The sequence below is a fragment of the Cervus elaphus genome, chromosome 4 (assembly GCF_910594005.1).
Source record: "Cervus elaphus chromosome 4, mCerEla1.1, whole genome shotgun sequence".
Taxonomy (NCBI): Eukaryota; Metazoa; Chordata; class Mammalia; order Artiodactyla; family Cervidae; genus Cervus; species Cervus elaphus.
In genome coordinates this window covers 26,138,513-26,152,611 of record NC_057818.1, presented here as the reverse complement: position 1 = coordinate 26,152,611, position 14,099 = coordinate 26,138,513, and the positions used below count along the sequence as shown (strand labels likewise).

General features: G+C 55.2%; 1 protein-coding gene across 3 annotated transcripts in view; it reads right to left on the bottom strand.

Annotated features, from left to right (window-relative positions):
• SLC12A3 (solute carrier family 12 member 3) overlaps positions 1-14,099 on the bottom strand; it is a 41,006-nt gene that overhangs the window by 13,882 nt on the left and 13,025 nt on the right. For 2 of the 3 annotated variants that reach the window (XM_043898533.1, XM_043898532.1), the window contains exons 11-23: positions 13,631-13,785; positions 13,242-13,349; positions 12,656-12,779; positions 10,942-11,043; positions 9,884-10,039; positions 9,119-9,218; positions 7,642-7,753; positions 6,936-7,076; positions 5,473-5,579; positions 3,584-3,666; positions 2,420-2,497; positions 1,658-1,759; positions 287-398 (exon numbers count right to left, since the gene is read on the bottom strand). In XM_043898533.1, coding sequence (XP_043754468.1) covers positions 287-398; positions 1,658-1,759; positions 2,420-2,497; positions 3,584-3,666; positions 5,473-5,579; positions 6,936-7,076; positions 7,642-7,753; positions 9,119-9,218; positions 9,884-10,039; positions 10,942-11,043; positions 12,656-12,779; positions 13,242-13,349; positions 13,631-13,785 — 1,480 coding nt within the window. The remainder of the gene's footprint in view (positions 1-286; positions 399-1,657; positions 1,760-2,419; positions 2,498-3,583; positions 3,667-5,472; positions 5,580-6,935; positions 7,077-7,641; positions 7,754-9,118; positions 9,219-9,883; positions 10,040-10,941; positions 11,044-12,655; positions 12,780-13,241; positions 13,350-13,630; positions 13,786-14,099) is intronic. The other variant, XM_043898534.1, reaches the window with a different exon arrangement.

The following is a 14,099-nucleotide window of genomic DNA, read 5'->3' as shown; positions in this document are numbered from 1 at the left end:
GCGGGGCCTTCTCCATCCTTCATTTCACTGCAAATCTCCTGGAGATTTGTGGATTTAAAATTTACCAGCCCTCCCTGCCATGGACAGGACTGGACATGTGCATCTTATTAAAGGGGACAGGACACCAAAACCACTTCTGAAATGGAGAGAAACCTGTTCCTGTCCTGGACTCTCTCACCACTGCTGTGACCCGAGACCCCTGAGGGGTGGAATGGGGAGTGGGGGCAGGCAGGGGCAGGCAGGGGCAGGCAGGGGTAGCCCTGGATGGTCGGCGCTCCCCACTTACGCCTTTCTCTCCTGGTCCATCCTGTTGATCTGGCCCCCCACGAACACACGGATCCTGCATTTGCTCCATCTCTTCTTGCGGCCGAGGAGATAGGGGATGAGGAGGGTGAGGCCTGGCAAGGAGGGTGCCGTGAGTTAAGAGAAAGATGCTCTCAGGATACAGCCTTCTCTGGGTCTGGCCCTGCTCTGCCTCTAGCAAACCCCATCCCTTCTCTCGGCCTCAGTGTACGCATCTCTATAACAAGTTTGCCAGGTGAAACCAGGGCGAGACATGGGCTCTGTGGGCTGGGGTTCATTTGAATGGCATGATGCTTTTATTTATTTTTTAAAAATCTGGGGGGCTTCCCTGGTGGCTCAGCAGTAAAGGATCTGCCTGCCGATGCAGGAGACATGGGTTTGATCCCTGATCCAGGAAGATCCCACAGGCCTTGGAGCAACAAAGCCTGTGTGCCACAACTATTAAACCTGTGCTCTAGAGCCCGGGAGCTTCACTACTGAGCTTGCACACCCTAGAGCCGGTGCTCCGCAACAAGAGAAGCCACCACAATGAGAAGCCTGCACACCACAACTAGAGAAAAACCCACGCAGCAACAAAGACCCGGCATAACCAAAAATAAAAATAAATTAAAAAAAAATTTATTTTGGCCTTTCAGGATCTTATTTCCCAGAATCAGGGATCCAACCTGCACCCCCTGAAATCGAAGTGCCCACCAGGGAATTCCCGTGCACAAGGCTTTTAAGTACGTGAGCTGGCATCTGGGGGGGATTTCACATGCAAATCTAGATAACTGTCATTTATCACTGTATGATCCACACATGGCTTCTCCACTCTGTGCCTCAGTTTCCTTATTTGTAAGGGGAGTTAATAATCATTTCCACCTGGGGACTGCATTAGGCTAACCTATGCAAACCCTTGGCGTCAAGCATATAGTAAATGCTCAGAATATCTTCTCTGTATCTAGGACTCTATCAAGGGTGGGAACAATAGGGCTGAGTCACAAGAAAAACGAGAGAGCGTGTGTTTCTTTGGTAAGTGACTAATATGCCTACAGCTTTCCTGCGCTCCGGTTCGTCTCTCCCACTTATGTCACGAGCCCGTGACCCCAACGGCCTGTCCAGTCTGAAGGACCCTCCTCACGCTGACCTCACCTGCTGCTTTAAGTCCCTCATTTTACAGCTGAAAACAGAGGGCCACAAGAGGGACCTGGCCAGGCTCCGGTGAGCCCAGTGGTGGGCCCAGGGCCCCCATTCCTCTTAGCTGGGCCCTGAGGTCCCACCAGTGGCCTTGTCGTCAGCGGCCAGCAAGGGAGGCCGAGAGAGGAGGTCACGGAAGGGAGACAGCCGGGGGGAGCTGGCGTCCAGGGGCGCTGACCTCCGTCGTCGAACAGCCAGTAGATGTCGATGGTCTTCTTGCCCTGCTCCGACTGGAAGACGGTGCTGGCCTGCTCCTCCTGCCCCAAGGCCTCGGGGTCCACTGCAGGAGCAGAGGGGCAGGTCACGTGGGTACAGAGCACATGGAAACGCCTGAGTCTGTCTGAGAACACGGTGTGGGCTTGTGCACACGGTGGCCGGACGCCCTTGCTGTGTGCGCACTGGGGACTGGCCGCAGCACCACCAGTGGGCCCTCCTGTGGGAGACTCCCGGGGCAGGGACCCCGGACAAGCAGTGCTGGGATGTGCCCCTCCCCTTGCTCCCAGTTTCTCTCTCCCTGGATTCTGGTTGGCACCGGGGGGGGGGACCATTCTCTTAAAAACCCCCCTGTGCCCCTCACAAATGCCCACAGGACGCTCCTAGCCCCTGCACTGAGCGTATCCCGCCTCCCAGAGTGTTGCTGCCCCTCCCCGTTGGAGCATGGCCAGGGGGCCCTCGGAGGGGCAGGACTCGGGCCCCAGAGCCTACTAGATGGGGTCCCACAATGCCTGGACCCTGAATTCTCCAGCAGGGCTGGCAATCTTCATCTTGCCCCCAGCCCCACTGTCCTACCAATTCCCTGTGACCCAATCCTAGGGGTCTCAGGCCCCACTGTCACAGACAAAAACCTCCTGCCCTTGGCCAAGTTCCCCCGTGGCCCATCCCTCAGTGCCCCCCAGGGTGGGAGCACCCTGCGCCTCTGAGTTGGGGCGGGGGGACTGACCTGTGCCAGAAACAGACAGCTGGGCCCCGCCGGCCCTGGCTTGCTTGCTGTCCTCTGCTGGATCAAACACAGGGTTAACTGCAAAAGAGGGGGAGCTTTGTTCCCAGGCTTCTCCAGGGGCCCTCTTACCTTGGGGGAAGGTCCTGACTCCACAGCTTCCACTAATCTGGTCTCTGCCTCCTTGCATGCTCCCTGCACCCCCCCGACCAGCTTCCTGTCTGCTCAAACAAGCCATGCTCCTTCCCACCAGGCCTCAGCAGTGGGTGGGTGGTCCCAGAGCCAAGTGCCCTCTTTCCCCAGCCCTCCCCTTCTAGAAATAAGCCCCCTCCTCAGAGAGGCCCTTCTGCCCGTGTGCCCCTCCGTGTGGGCCTCCTCAGGACACCTCATGAGCTGTCACTGCCTGCAATGAGTCCTGGGTCCACCGCATTTCCCCCAGAATGTCAGCTCCTCCAGGGCAGACTTGGTTTTGTTCCCTGTTGAACGCCCAGGGCCTAGAGCCACCTCGGTCAGGAGTGTGGCTGCTGCTCTGTAAATTCTGGTTGTGTAAATATTCACTGAACTACCAGCTGCCAGGCACGCCCTCAGCCCTCGGTGACCTGGGTGAACAAGACCCAGGCTGGCCTGCAGCCTCCCCTCTTCTCTCCATAGCACCACCCCCCTACCCCCCTGGTCCCCATTTGTCTTCATATGTGTTATTTCTATCACACTTCTAAAAATAACTAATTCAGATCTGTTTACATGTGACCTTGTATGTAGCATGTATCCCTACTCTCTGCCCCAGCTTTCATGGCCTTTCTGTGTGTGTTTTCATGCTCTGGAGTCTCCACGTGGCTGTCCTCCCCCGTCTTTTTCTCTCTTCTGTCTATTAGCTTCTCTTTATGCCATCTGGTTACGGAAGCTCTCATGGTGATTTGGGGAGCTGTGGTCCAGTCAAGCAAGACCTTGAAGTAGTCACATCCCCTTTCAGGACCTCAGTTTCTCCATTTAGAAATCTGATGATTTCCATCAAAAACTGACTTTCTAGGAGTCTGTGACCTTTTATTCCTTACTAATTCCCCCTGTCTTCCTTGAACCACTTGGGGAAAAAAATGGGTTCTATAATTTCCTGGGATCCTGTTCTGTCTTTGTCGGGGGCGTCAAGAAGGTCGGGGGGGGGGTACTCACTGTGTGCCTGCATCACCTCCGAGATGTTGAGGCCCTCACGCATCCTCATGACACATACACCGTAGTTGAAATCAAAAGCGTCGCTGGAGAGAGAGGTCATGGGGTCAACCTGCTCTCGGCCCTGCCTCCAGCCCCCAGTCCCCAGACCCCAGGAGGCCAGTCTAGAGCTGACCCTGCCTCCCACCGTACTCTTCTCCTCTCTGGGCCTTGGTCCCCCATCTGTGTAATATGCAGGCAGGACTGGAGAGGTGGCCAGGACCCCTCTAGCTCTACTGTCTGAGACACTATGGATCCTGCAGACCCTCCTGGGGGAAACTGAGTCAGATCAGTCTTGGAACCAGCCCTGTCCTCCTGATTGTTGCTAAGTAGTGCCTGACTCTCAACCCCATGGACTAGACTGTAGCATGCCAGGCTTCCCTATCCTTCACTATCTCCTGGAGTTTACTCAAACTCATGTCTATTAAGTTGGTGATGCCATCCAGCCATCTCATCCTCTGTCACCCCCTTCTCTTCCTGCCTTCAATCCTTCCCAGCATCAGGGTCTTTTCCAATGAGTCAGTTCTTCGCATCAGGTGGCCACAGTATTGGAATTTCAACTTCAGCACCAGTCCTTCCAATGAATATTTAGGGTTGATTTCCTTTAGGGTTGACTGGTTTGATCTCCTTGTAGTCCAAGGGACTCTCAAGAGTCTTCTCCAGCACCACAGTTTGAAAGCATCACACGTGGCTAATTTTCACAACTCTACCAACAGACGTGGGGATGGGAATTGCTACCCCCGTTTGACAGATGCAAAATCTAAGTTTTAGGGAGTATCTTGTCTATGATCACATACTAAGAAGTGGCCAGTTCAGATCAGAATTAAATAGCTGAGGATGGACATGCACACAGGAATGGCCTCGCTCATGAAGACAGCAATGGGCTGTCTGTGTGGAATGTCTGGAAGACTCCCACCCCACAAGTATGTTTACTCTCTGGTTGACACAGTGCCCAAGACCCTAGTAGGGTTAATCTACTAGGCTTAGCACTGCACCCTTTGAACTCTAATCACAAATCTCTGGGACGGGGCCCTTTAGGCTTCAGCAGTTTGGAGTTTTGGCATATTGAAGCTGGGGGTTCCTACAGAGCAGGTATGCATGCCTCCTCTTGTAATTTTGCTAGAGGCAGTGAGACGCACTGCTCAGTCATACAGCTGGTTCACAGCAGACCTGGAAGCCAGGCCCAGGTCCCAACACTCAACCTCATGTTTGTTAAATGCTCCAGCACACTGCCTCTCTATACCCCATCAAGGCAGAAAAGCAGCTTAGGCAGGCATTGTCTGGACTTTGCACAGCAAGAAATGAAAGAGAAAGGGTTTGGAGTTAACCCTGAAATCCCCAGGGAGTTTATCCCCTGGTCCCATTCCCCAGTTTGTCGCCTCCTCAGAGGCCTGGTTTTGGTGGTACCACCTCACACCTTGACAGCTGGGCATTTGAAGGTCTTCTGCAGCCCCCAGGTAAGCACATGATTTTCACCTAAGAACTCACATTTTCGACTTCTCTGAAAAACTAGATTTGGCAATGCTGGGTCCTCCTTTCTGCCTGGGTGCGATTAGCTGGAGCCAGGGAACACCTGTTCGCCTCCGTTTGCCACAGTCTCCACCGTTCCCTAACGCCCCACACCTGGCCCACTTCACTCTGTTACTTGCCTGTCCTCTGCCAGTCTGGGTGTCTATGACTCACAGGGGAGAGTGGGGAACCCTCAGTCCGTCTTTTCCTTCCTCAGCTTTGAACCAGTGGACTCAGCTTCTTACAGGGTCCACTGCTTCCCCTCTACGTCCCAAGGCCCAGGAGATGCCAAAGGCCCAAATCAGGAGACCTCAGGGCCTGTCCCGCCTGGAGACCTCACTCACTGCAGCATGCCAATGTAGTCCTCCACCGTGGCCGGCTGAGCCGACTGCCAGTTCTTCTTGAACCCGACCACCAGAATGTTGGGCTTCATCCTCCCGAGACCCGCAGCCTGCCAGGGGGTGGGGATGAGGTGAGGGGGTCAGGCCACAGCCCCACGGGGCTCTGTTCTGTGACCAGGGTGGGGCCTGCTCTCAGCCCAGTTTCCCTCTCTGCCATGGGGTGGGGGCTCAGGAGATACATCCCTCAGTCCAAGGTGCTGGCTGCCTGGATACACCCATTGGAAAGGTAAAGCTACAGCCAGAGTTTTCCCCCAAGGCCTCTGCAAGCAGGGGCCAACGGCTGGACTGTCCCATTAGTTCTGGATCATCCCAGCTACTGTTTCTTTATGGAATTATTTCCTATAACAGGGGACTTGAATTTGGATGTCAAGCTTGGAGTATTCCTGGGTCACCTAATCCATACATCTTTTATATTTCTCTTCTTTTAATGTTAAACTTTTTTTTTTAATTTTTGAGGTAAAGTTTACATAACATAAAATCACCCATTTAAAAGTGTATAATGTGGGAGAAGGTGAGGGTGGGATGTTTCGAGAGAACAGCATGTATATTATCTATAGTGAAACAGATCACCAGCCCAGGCTGGATGCATGAGACAAGTGCTCGGGCCTGGTGCACTGGGAAGACCCAGAGGAATCGGTGGAGAGGGAGGTGGGAGGGGGGATCGGGTTGGGGAATACATGTAACTCCATGGCTGATTCATGTCAATGTATGACAAAACCCACTGAAATGTTGTGAAGTAATTAGCCTCCAACTAATAAAAAAAAAAAAATTAAAAAAAAAAGTATATGTTATGCATCAAAAAAAAAATAAATAAAAGTGTATAATTGAGTGACATTTAGTACATTTAAAATATCACACAATCATAACTTCTACCTTTGCTCCAAGTATTTTTATAATCCCAAAAGGAGACCTTGTATGCTCTTTTTTAATTTTGAGAAATATTGAAAACTATTGAAAAGGAGTCCCCTATGTTGACTCAGAATTAACAGCTGTTATTTTATCCATGCATCCCACTTTACAAATAAGAAAACTGAGCAATAAAATGAATTGCCGGGTGGAATGTTCTAGAACTTGACCCGAGTGGTGGTTTCATAGCACTGAGTGGTGTCTGCATATGTAAACATATATCAAACTCTACACTATTTCACTTTGCTGTCTGTAGATTATATCATTAAAAAGTCCCCAGACCACAAACTGTGTCATCAGCTCCCACCGGTCTCCAAGGCAGTGTCCCCAGGGCCCTGGGCACTTGGAGAGAGTGCCCTGAATCAACACATCCAGAGCGGGGGAGAAAGGGGGCACTCCCATCGCAGCAAAAGGGGCTTCAACTAGCCCACCAGGGCATCCCACTTCCAGGTTGTCACACCGAGTAGTAAGGCCTGTGGGGAAGCCCCAGGCCCGCCCACCTGCATGAGAACCTGGACACCACTGCGGAGGTCCTCGGCGAGGACGTCGGAGTAGAAGGCCTTGATCTTCCTCTTGTTCAGCCACTTGGTGTGCCCGCTGGCGATGAGCCGGAGCTCAGGCATCCTCTGTTTGCGGGCGCCCTGTGGGTGGCAGGGATGCGTGACCTCAGGGGTGGCCTTTACCCTCTGACCTGAGACACAGCTCCTCTCTTGCCCTGGAGGCTGTCCCCTGGGCTCACTGCTGATTTCCCTTATGGAATTAGGGGGACAGAAGAGGAGGAGGAGGGCTTCCCTGGTGGCTCAGCTGGTAAAGAATCCGCCTGCAATGCGGGAGACCTGGGTTCGATTCCTGGGTTGGGAAGATCCTTGGAGAAGGGGAAGGCTACCCACTCCAGTATTCTGGCCTAAAGAATGTAGTCCATGGGGTCGCAAAGAGTCTCGCAAAGAGTCGGACGTAACTGAGTGACTTTCACTTTTTCACTGGGAGGGGGAAGGCTAGGAAAAAGATGGAGGGAGCAGGTGAGAGGCAGGGCAGTGGGGAGAAGCCAGTGAGAGGGACAGGGAAAGGGAGAGAACCTGTCCAGGCTCCACAGCCTCTCCTCTGGCCCCTACCTCACCCCATCCCACTCCCAGCCTCAGGGGTGGACCCGGTGCCCAGCGGCTCCTCCAGGAGGACAGCCCCGCCCTCCCTGCAGGGGAAACTCACCATGAGCACGTGGCCGCAGATCATCAGGCTGAGGTTCCGGGTGAAGGTGCCCACAAAGTCGACGAGGGCCGGGCGGAAGTTGGGGGGCCCCGTGAGCACCAGGCACTGGGGGCTGAGGAGGGGAAGGGAAAAGAGCTGTTAGGACAGAGTTGGGGGTGTGGATGCCAAACAGAGGCGCTCTAGGAGTTGCCCCAGCTCCAGGACTCCCTTCTTAGACAGAGGAACCATGACTCCTTTCCAGCTCTCTCTCTGGCCAGCCACCACACTGGGTGTCCCTTGTTCCTCCTGCTCAGGCCACCACATGCTCTGCTGGGGCGAACCTCCCTTCAGCTGCTCCACCTAGAGCCCCTGCTCCACTCGGCACAGCATGGTGTGAACAGAATCAAGACTGCAAGTGGGCAGGTCCCTCACTTAGGAGATCACTGCGTTACTGGGTAGAAGAGGCAGCTAAGGCTCACAGTCAAGGGTCACTACCAGACTCAGTTGGAACCAGACAAAACTGGCCATTCACCAGCTGTGTGATTTGGGGCCAGTTACTTAACCTCTCCTTGCCTCAGTGTTCTCATCTGTGAATGGGGTTAGCAGTTTCACATGCCTCAGGGGGTTGTGCCGATGCTGTGTCGGTCACCTTGCACAGGGTTGACACCTAGATACATCCGATTATTAACATTGTGATCTGCTGGGAAAGGGATCCTGGAGGCACAATTTTCCTCACTTAGGAGGGGAATCAGCTTCGAAGAATACTTGGAAGAGGCTCAGCACAGTCAGCCTCACAAATTATAACATCAGAGCAAGGTTACGAACACAGGTGGCCCTTGGGGTCTGTAGGTCCTACATCTGCAGGTTCAACCAAGTGTGGCGGGGACTTCCCTGGAGGTCCAGTGGCTAAGACTCTGCACTCCTAACGCAGGGGTCCCGGGCCCACCCCTGGTTGGGGAACTAGATACCACATGCTGCAACTCAAGATTCTGCATGCTGTAATGAAGATCAAAGATCCCACGTGCTGCAAATAAGACCCAGTGTGGCCAAATAAATAAGTATTTTTTAAAAAATCAAGCATGGAGACTGAATCTGGATGTGGGACCGTGGACAGCAAGGGCCAAATGTACTAGGCTTTTTACATAAGGGACTTCAGCATCTGAGGACATTGGTATCTGGGCAGGGGATGGGGAGATGGGGCTGGACCCAGTCCCCGGTAGACACGGAGGGATGTCTGTGTTGTCTGCGTGTGTATCGCAGACATATTCCATTGTGGAAATTTAGGTACAGACAGGCCACTAGACTTGCCTGGGTCCCACTGGGCCGTGTCTACTCTGGTCTCCTGACTGCTGGGCGATGCCTCCCCACCCTGCTCCCTCTTCAAGAAGGGGCCATGCCCAGCCTGGGTCTGCTGGTCAGGTGTCAGGTCTTGGCTGGGGATCTCCAGAGCAGGGTCAGGGCCAGCCCTGTACCCCAGGCACCCCGAGGCTGTGCTCACCGGTAGTTCTTGATGTGGTCCTCCACCTCGTTGAGACCCACAGAGTAGCTCAGGGCCAGGTTGTAGGAGCCCGCCTGTACCGAGGAGCCCCAGTTCACCTCTGAGGTTAGAAGTCACAGGAGAAACCAGACATTAAGTACGAGTGAGGGAGCATTGACCTTTAGGAGCCAAATACCCGTGGGAGCAGTAGCCAGCCTGTAGTTCTGTTCCTAACCTTTGCACTTACAATACGGCTACATACACACATCAAGCTAGCGAACTCTACAAACTATTCTCCTCCCTTGACAAACAGACCTTCACAATGATCTGGAAGGCCAAGTTCAACTTGAGAGTTCTAGGCTTTCCTGGAGTTCTTATCTCACCCCCAGAGGGCTGTCTCCTAGGATCCTTGCCTGCCTGCGTGTAGATACCCCTGCCCCTGCATCCAGGCTCTGACTGCCTGCCTTTCTGTCAGGCAGCCCCTGGTCTGGTACGCACACCAGCAGGCTGGCCGCTCTCAGGAGGTTGGACCTGAGCAGGCAATTCCAGGCCCTGGGTGTCCGACAGGGGGTGGTCTAGAAGGAGAGGTGTGGACTCTGAGTGGGCACACTCCCCGGGGGCTCCTCACCCCATGGGGAGGGATGAGGCTGGAGGACCAGAGGGAGCCCTTGGGAGCAGAGAGTCTGAGACAGGCCCTCTGGCTGAGCTGACGGGCTGGCCAGCTTGGCAGCCTCAGGGCGAGAAGGGCACGACAGACCCCTCCCCGGGGCTGCCTGAGACACACACCTGGCTTCTTGTAGATCACGTAGAGCAGGAGGAAGAGGACCACACCGATGGCGATGAGGGCCGCCCACCAGGTGAGCAGGAACATGATGACCACGGAGATGATCGCCCCAAACAGCGCTGCCCACTTGCTGTAGTATCGGAACGAGGGTCTCCACCCTGGTGGGGGGCACAGGACTCAACACTCTGGAGTCTCCCTCTGAGCCCGCACAGCTGGGCAGGGTCGGGGTGGCAATGCCCACAGCGCCCAGAGCCTGGGTCGCAGCCTTTGCCCACCCATCTTGCTTCCTGGGGTTGGCCTTGGAAACACTGATAGGGCCACGCGCCTGCCTTGGCTGGCATCCCCCATGTGAACAGGCATGGGCCCCATGTATCAAAGGGCAGGCATCCGGCTCTGGCCAAATACGCCCACAGGACATCCAGCGTCAGCAACAGTGCTGGCTTCCGGGGCTCGCACAGAGCCGAGGGAGTGAGATGGAGGGGAAGGAGTTGATTCTGCGTGGCCCACATCTCAGCCGTGCCAGGGCCACCACTAGTGACAGCCACCCCATGCCACAACTCTAGGCACCGTGGTCCACAGCCTGGGGAAAAGGTGGCCCGGAGACAGCTTATTGGCAGTTTGGGGACAGTTGGGAAAAGTCTTCCTGGAAGACTCTTTGCTACCATCTGCCAGAAGGTATTCATAATAAACATATAAATCTATGATGTCATGAGTGGCGCCCCCTGGAGTTGGGCAAGTGCAACCTGCAGTCACTCTGTGACTGGTGATTTTCTTCCCTCTCTGGGGAATCAGGTTCCTGACTCCCTTAGATCTGGGGGAGGAAGGCACGAGAAAGGTCTCTGCATACTGTAAACAGTGTATGAATCCATGTAGAGTGTACATTGTAAGTGCCTGCTAAAGGATAGCTGTTATTATTATTATTATTGAAATGTTACCTTTAATTGACTTCAGTTTGACAGGTGACCTTGGTCTGCCCACCTGCACCCATGTCTTCCACGCCCCACCTCCATACCCCAGCCACAAGTGTCACCTCCCACGGAGAGATGAGGGCCTTGCTTACCAGGCGAGTTGGTGATGGAGGCATGGAAGCAGCTGAAGTTGATGAGGGCATAGGAGCACAGGAAGAAGTTGGAGATGATGGGGGCGATGGTGTTGAGCTCAGCTTCAGGGACCCAAGGGAGAGGGGAGACACTCTGTTGGGCAGCTCCATCACAGAGTGCCCAGAACCCTCCCTCTCAGGGTAAGGGAATGCCCGACAGGCCACCGAGGCTCAGGGAGTCTCAGCTTTCTCATCTGTGAAAAGGGCCCATCATTTTGTGAATCTCAAAGCCCATTTTCTCGTAAGCTGTAAAGTGTCAGCTCTATGGAGGATGGACGGCAATGTGAGGGTAGATCCTGTCAGGTGACAGAATGACCCAGGACAGTGACTGTCACTCCTTTTTGCAACCACAAATTATAAAAAGAAATACATCTTACAATGCGACCCATGCTATCTGTTATCTGAAACCTTGAGACCATATCACAGTTCCATCCACAGTGGAAACCTGCTCAAGAACTGACTCCTGCCTTTCCCTGTCTCACGAGCCCCCTGCCGTGGCACCCCAGCACACTTCTGCACATGAATCCTTGTCTCGGGGCCTGCTTCTTCACGATCCCCAAACAAGACGAGCAACTCTATGTGCCAGGTCTTCTGTACACGAGTCCATTGAATCAGCACAAGAACCTGCCCAAGAGCATCTGAGATCACTGTCCTCCATCTGAGGTCCAGGTCAGAACCACCCAGAAGAAAGGACATCAAATTGGAGGAGGGGGTGGACTGCAGGGTGAGCAGGAAACATGAGGGACGCCGGGCCTGACCATGTGTTTCCACCCCCTGGGTGTGGCCCTCCTGCCTCCTCATCTGGTGTAGGACCCAGTCTGGAAAGTTGCCCTCGGGTGGAAGTGGAGCTAGACCATTAGGCTACGTCTCCTGGGTTGGCGGTGCTGGCCTAAGTCGCAGGGATTCAGCTGTGGCAGGAAGGCGACCCCCAGTCAGGGGAGGTTCACCAGTCACTGACCCCGCCCCATTCCTGCATCGGGAGCAGGGCCAGGGGTCTTCATGGCCACAGCCCTTGCTTGGTCAGGTCACCTCTCTCCTAGCGCTCTCTCCTAGCAAGTTCTGCCTTGTTGGCTAAGTAAATCAGAAAGTACTGGGGAGTGGGCACACACAAGTATGTGCATATATGAACGCATGTGTGTGTGTGTACATACATGGTCTCTTCCTGCCCTTCAGCGACACACCCTCTACTCATTGTTGCTCCCATTTTGCAGACAAAGAAACTGAGGGTCTGGGAGGTGAAGACGAGACAGGCCAGGGCAGAGGAGAGGGTGGCCCCAAAGATGCCGGCTGTGATCAGGGGCGCAAGGTCACACAGCCGGCACATGGCAAAGCCAGGATAGAGGTCAATCTAGCTAACTGATTAACTGGGATCTTTCTTCAAGGGCATCCCCTGTCTCAGACCCCAAGGGACCCAGTAGCTCAAGGTCTGAGAAATGAGGTTGGTGTAACTTCTGCACCTACAGAGATAGTGACCCAGCTGCTTATACCAGCTCCCGAGGAGCAATCAGTCACTTGCCCTGTGTTCCCAGTGTTTCCTGGGGGCTGGTTCAGACCTGGGGAGGGAGGGCCCCAGATGCCAGCAGCACACAGGAGGGCAGAACCAGGGAAAGCAGGTCAGACCCTGCCCTGTGGCCACCCGGAGAGGTGGTGGCCCTGCGTGCCCTCGGCCACTCACCGATGATGATGAAGGCCACGGCGATGGCATAGGCCAGCAGGTAGCCGCGCACCGGCTCGTTGTTCTTGCCGTAGCCTTTGCCGAAGAAGCCGATCAGTGGGTACAGCTGGTCCAGGCACAGGCACTGTGGGCATAGGGCGACGCGCTCACCCCCTGGCCGGGACCTGCCCATCCCCTCCCCTGCGGCCACCTGCACCCCAGTCCCTGCTTGCTCTCTCAGTGACCTCGGCAGGACACTTCCTGGCTTCTGACTCTGTGAAAGAGGGGGATCTCCCACCTGGCTTCTGTCTCTGTGAAAGTGGGGGATCTCCCGCCCTCCCCACTTCACCACAAAGACTGAAAGGGGGCTGATCACATCGGAGGGAGACTGGGAGGGTGGGCTGCAGATGGGGTGCCAGTGCAGGGAGGGTGCGGGGTGGGAAAGGTGGGTGCTCTTCAAAGCTCAGCGCGGCGAGGGGGCTGCTTCCTGCAGGCCTTCGCTTTCCCAGCTCCTTTCCCTCCATCTAGACACCAGGTCACACAACTCCTCCGGCCTCCAGAGGTCACCTGGCCTCCCAGGCCCTCCTGCCTGCTCCTGCGGCCTCACCTGGAAGACTTTGGCAGCAGAGACGAGACAGGCCAGGGCAGAGGAGAGGGTGGCCCCAAAGATGCCGGCTGTGATCAGGGGTGCGAAGCCTGATACCATGCTCATAGTCTGCAGGGACATGGGGTTTGGGCCTCCGAGGTGAGGGGCTGGGCCCAGAGCCCCCACCTGGGTCACCCCAGTCCCCACGGCAAGCAGGGACTTGGTCTGGAAGCTTCTACCTGAACCTGAAACCCTCGCTGGGGACCCAGTGCCTGCTGGGGCAGGAACTGGGCCTGGAGCCCCTGTCTGAAGCTCTTTCCCCAAACCTGGGGCCATCCCCCAACCTTGCCTTCTCCAGCCCATCCCAGCCTCCACCCGGCCCTCCCGGCCGCTGGCGGGGCCGTGCGTGCCTGGTAGTAGTTGATGAGGCCGTAGCGGCAGCTGTGGTGCTGGCTGCATTCGGTGAAGTTCCAGCCGTAGCCACAGGCCAGCCCCTCGCAGGCGCCTGAGCCGGGGGTCACTGTGTCATTTAGCCCCCCGGAGGCATCTCGAACCACACAGGAGCCTGGGGAGGAAGGAGGGCGTGGGGTGGACTCCCTCCCCTCCTCCCTCCCCTCCTCCCTCCCCTCCTCCCTCCCCTCCTCCCCTCCCCTCCTCCCTCCCCTCCTCCCCTCCCACCCGGAAAATGCTGGTCATGTCTGCAGAGGGAGAGATGCCACTGCTGGGCCGGTTCTTCCTTTGCTTTGTAATAATAATGATGATAATCATTTCAGCTCTATGCAAGAGCACTTTTGACGTGCCAGGGCCTGTGTTAAACACGTTAAACACTCCTGGGAAGCAGGTATTTCTATTATTTTTGTTGTTGTTGCCATTCTATAG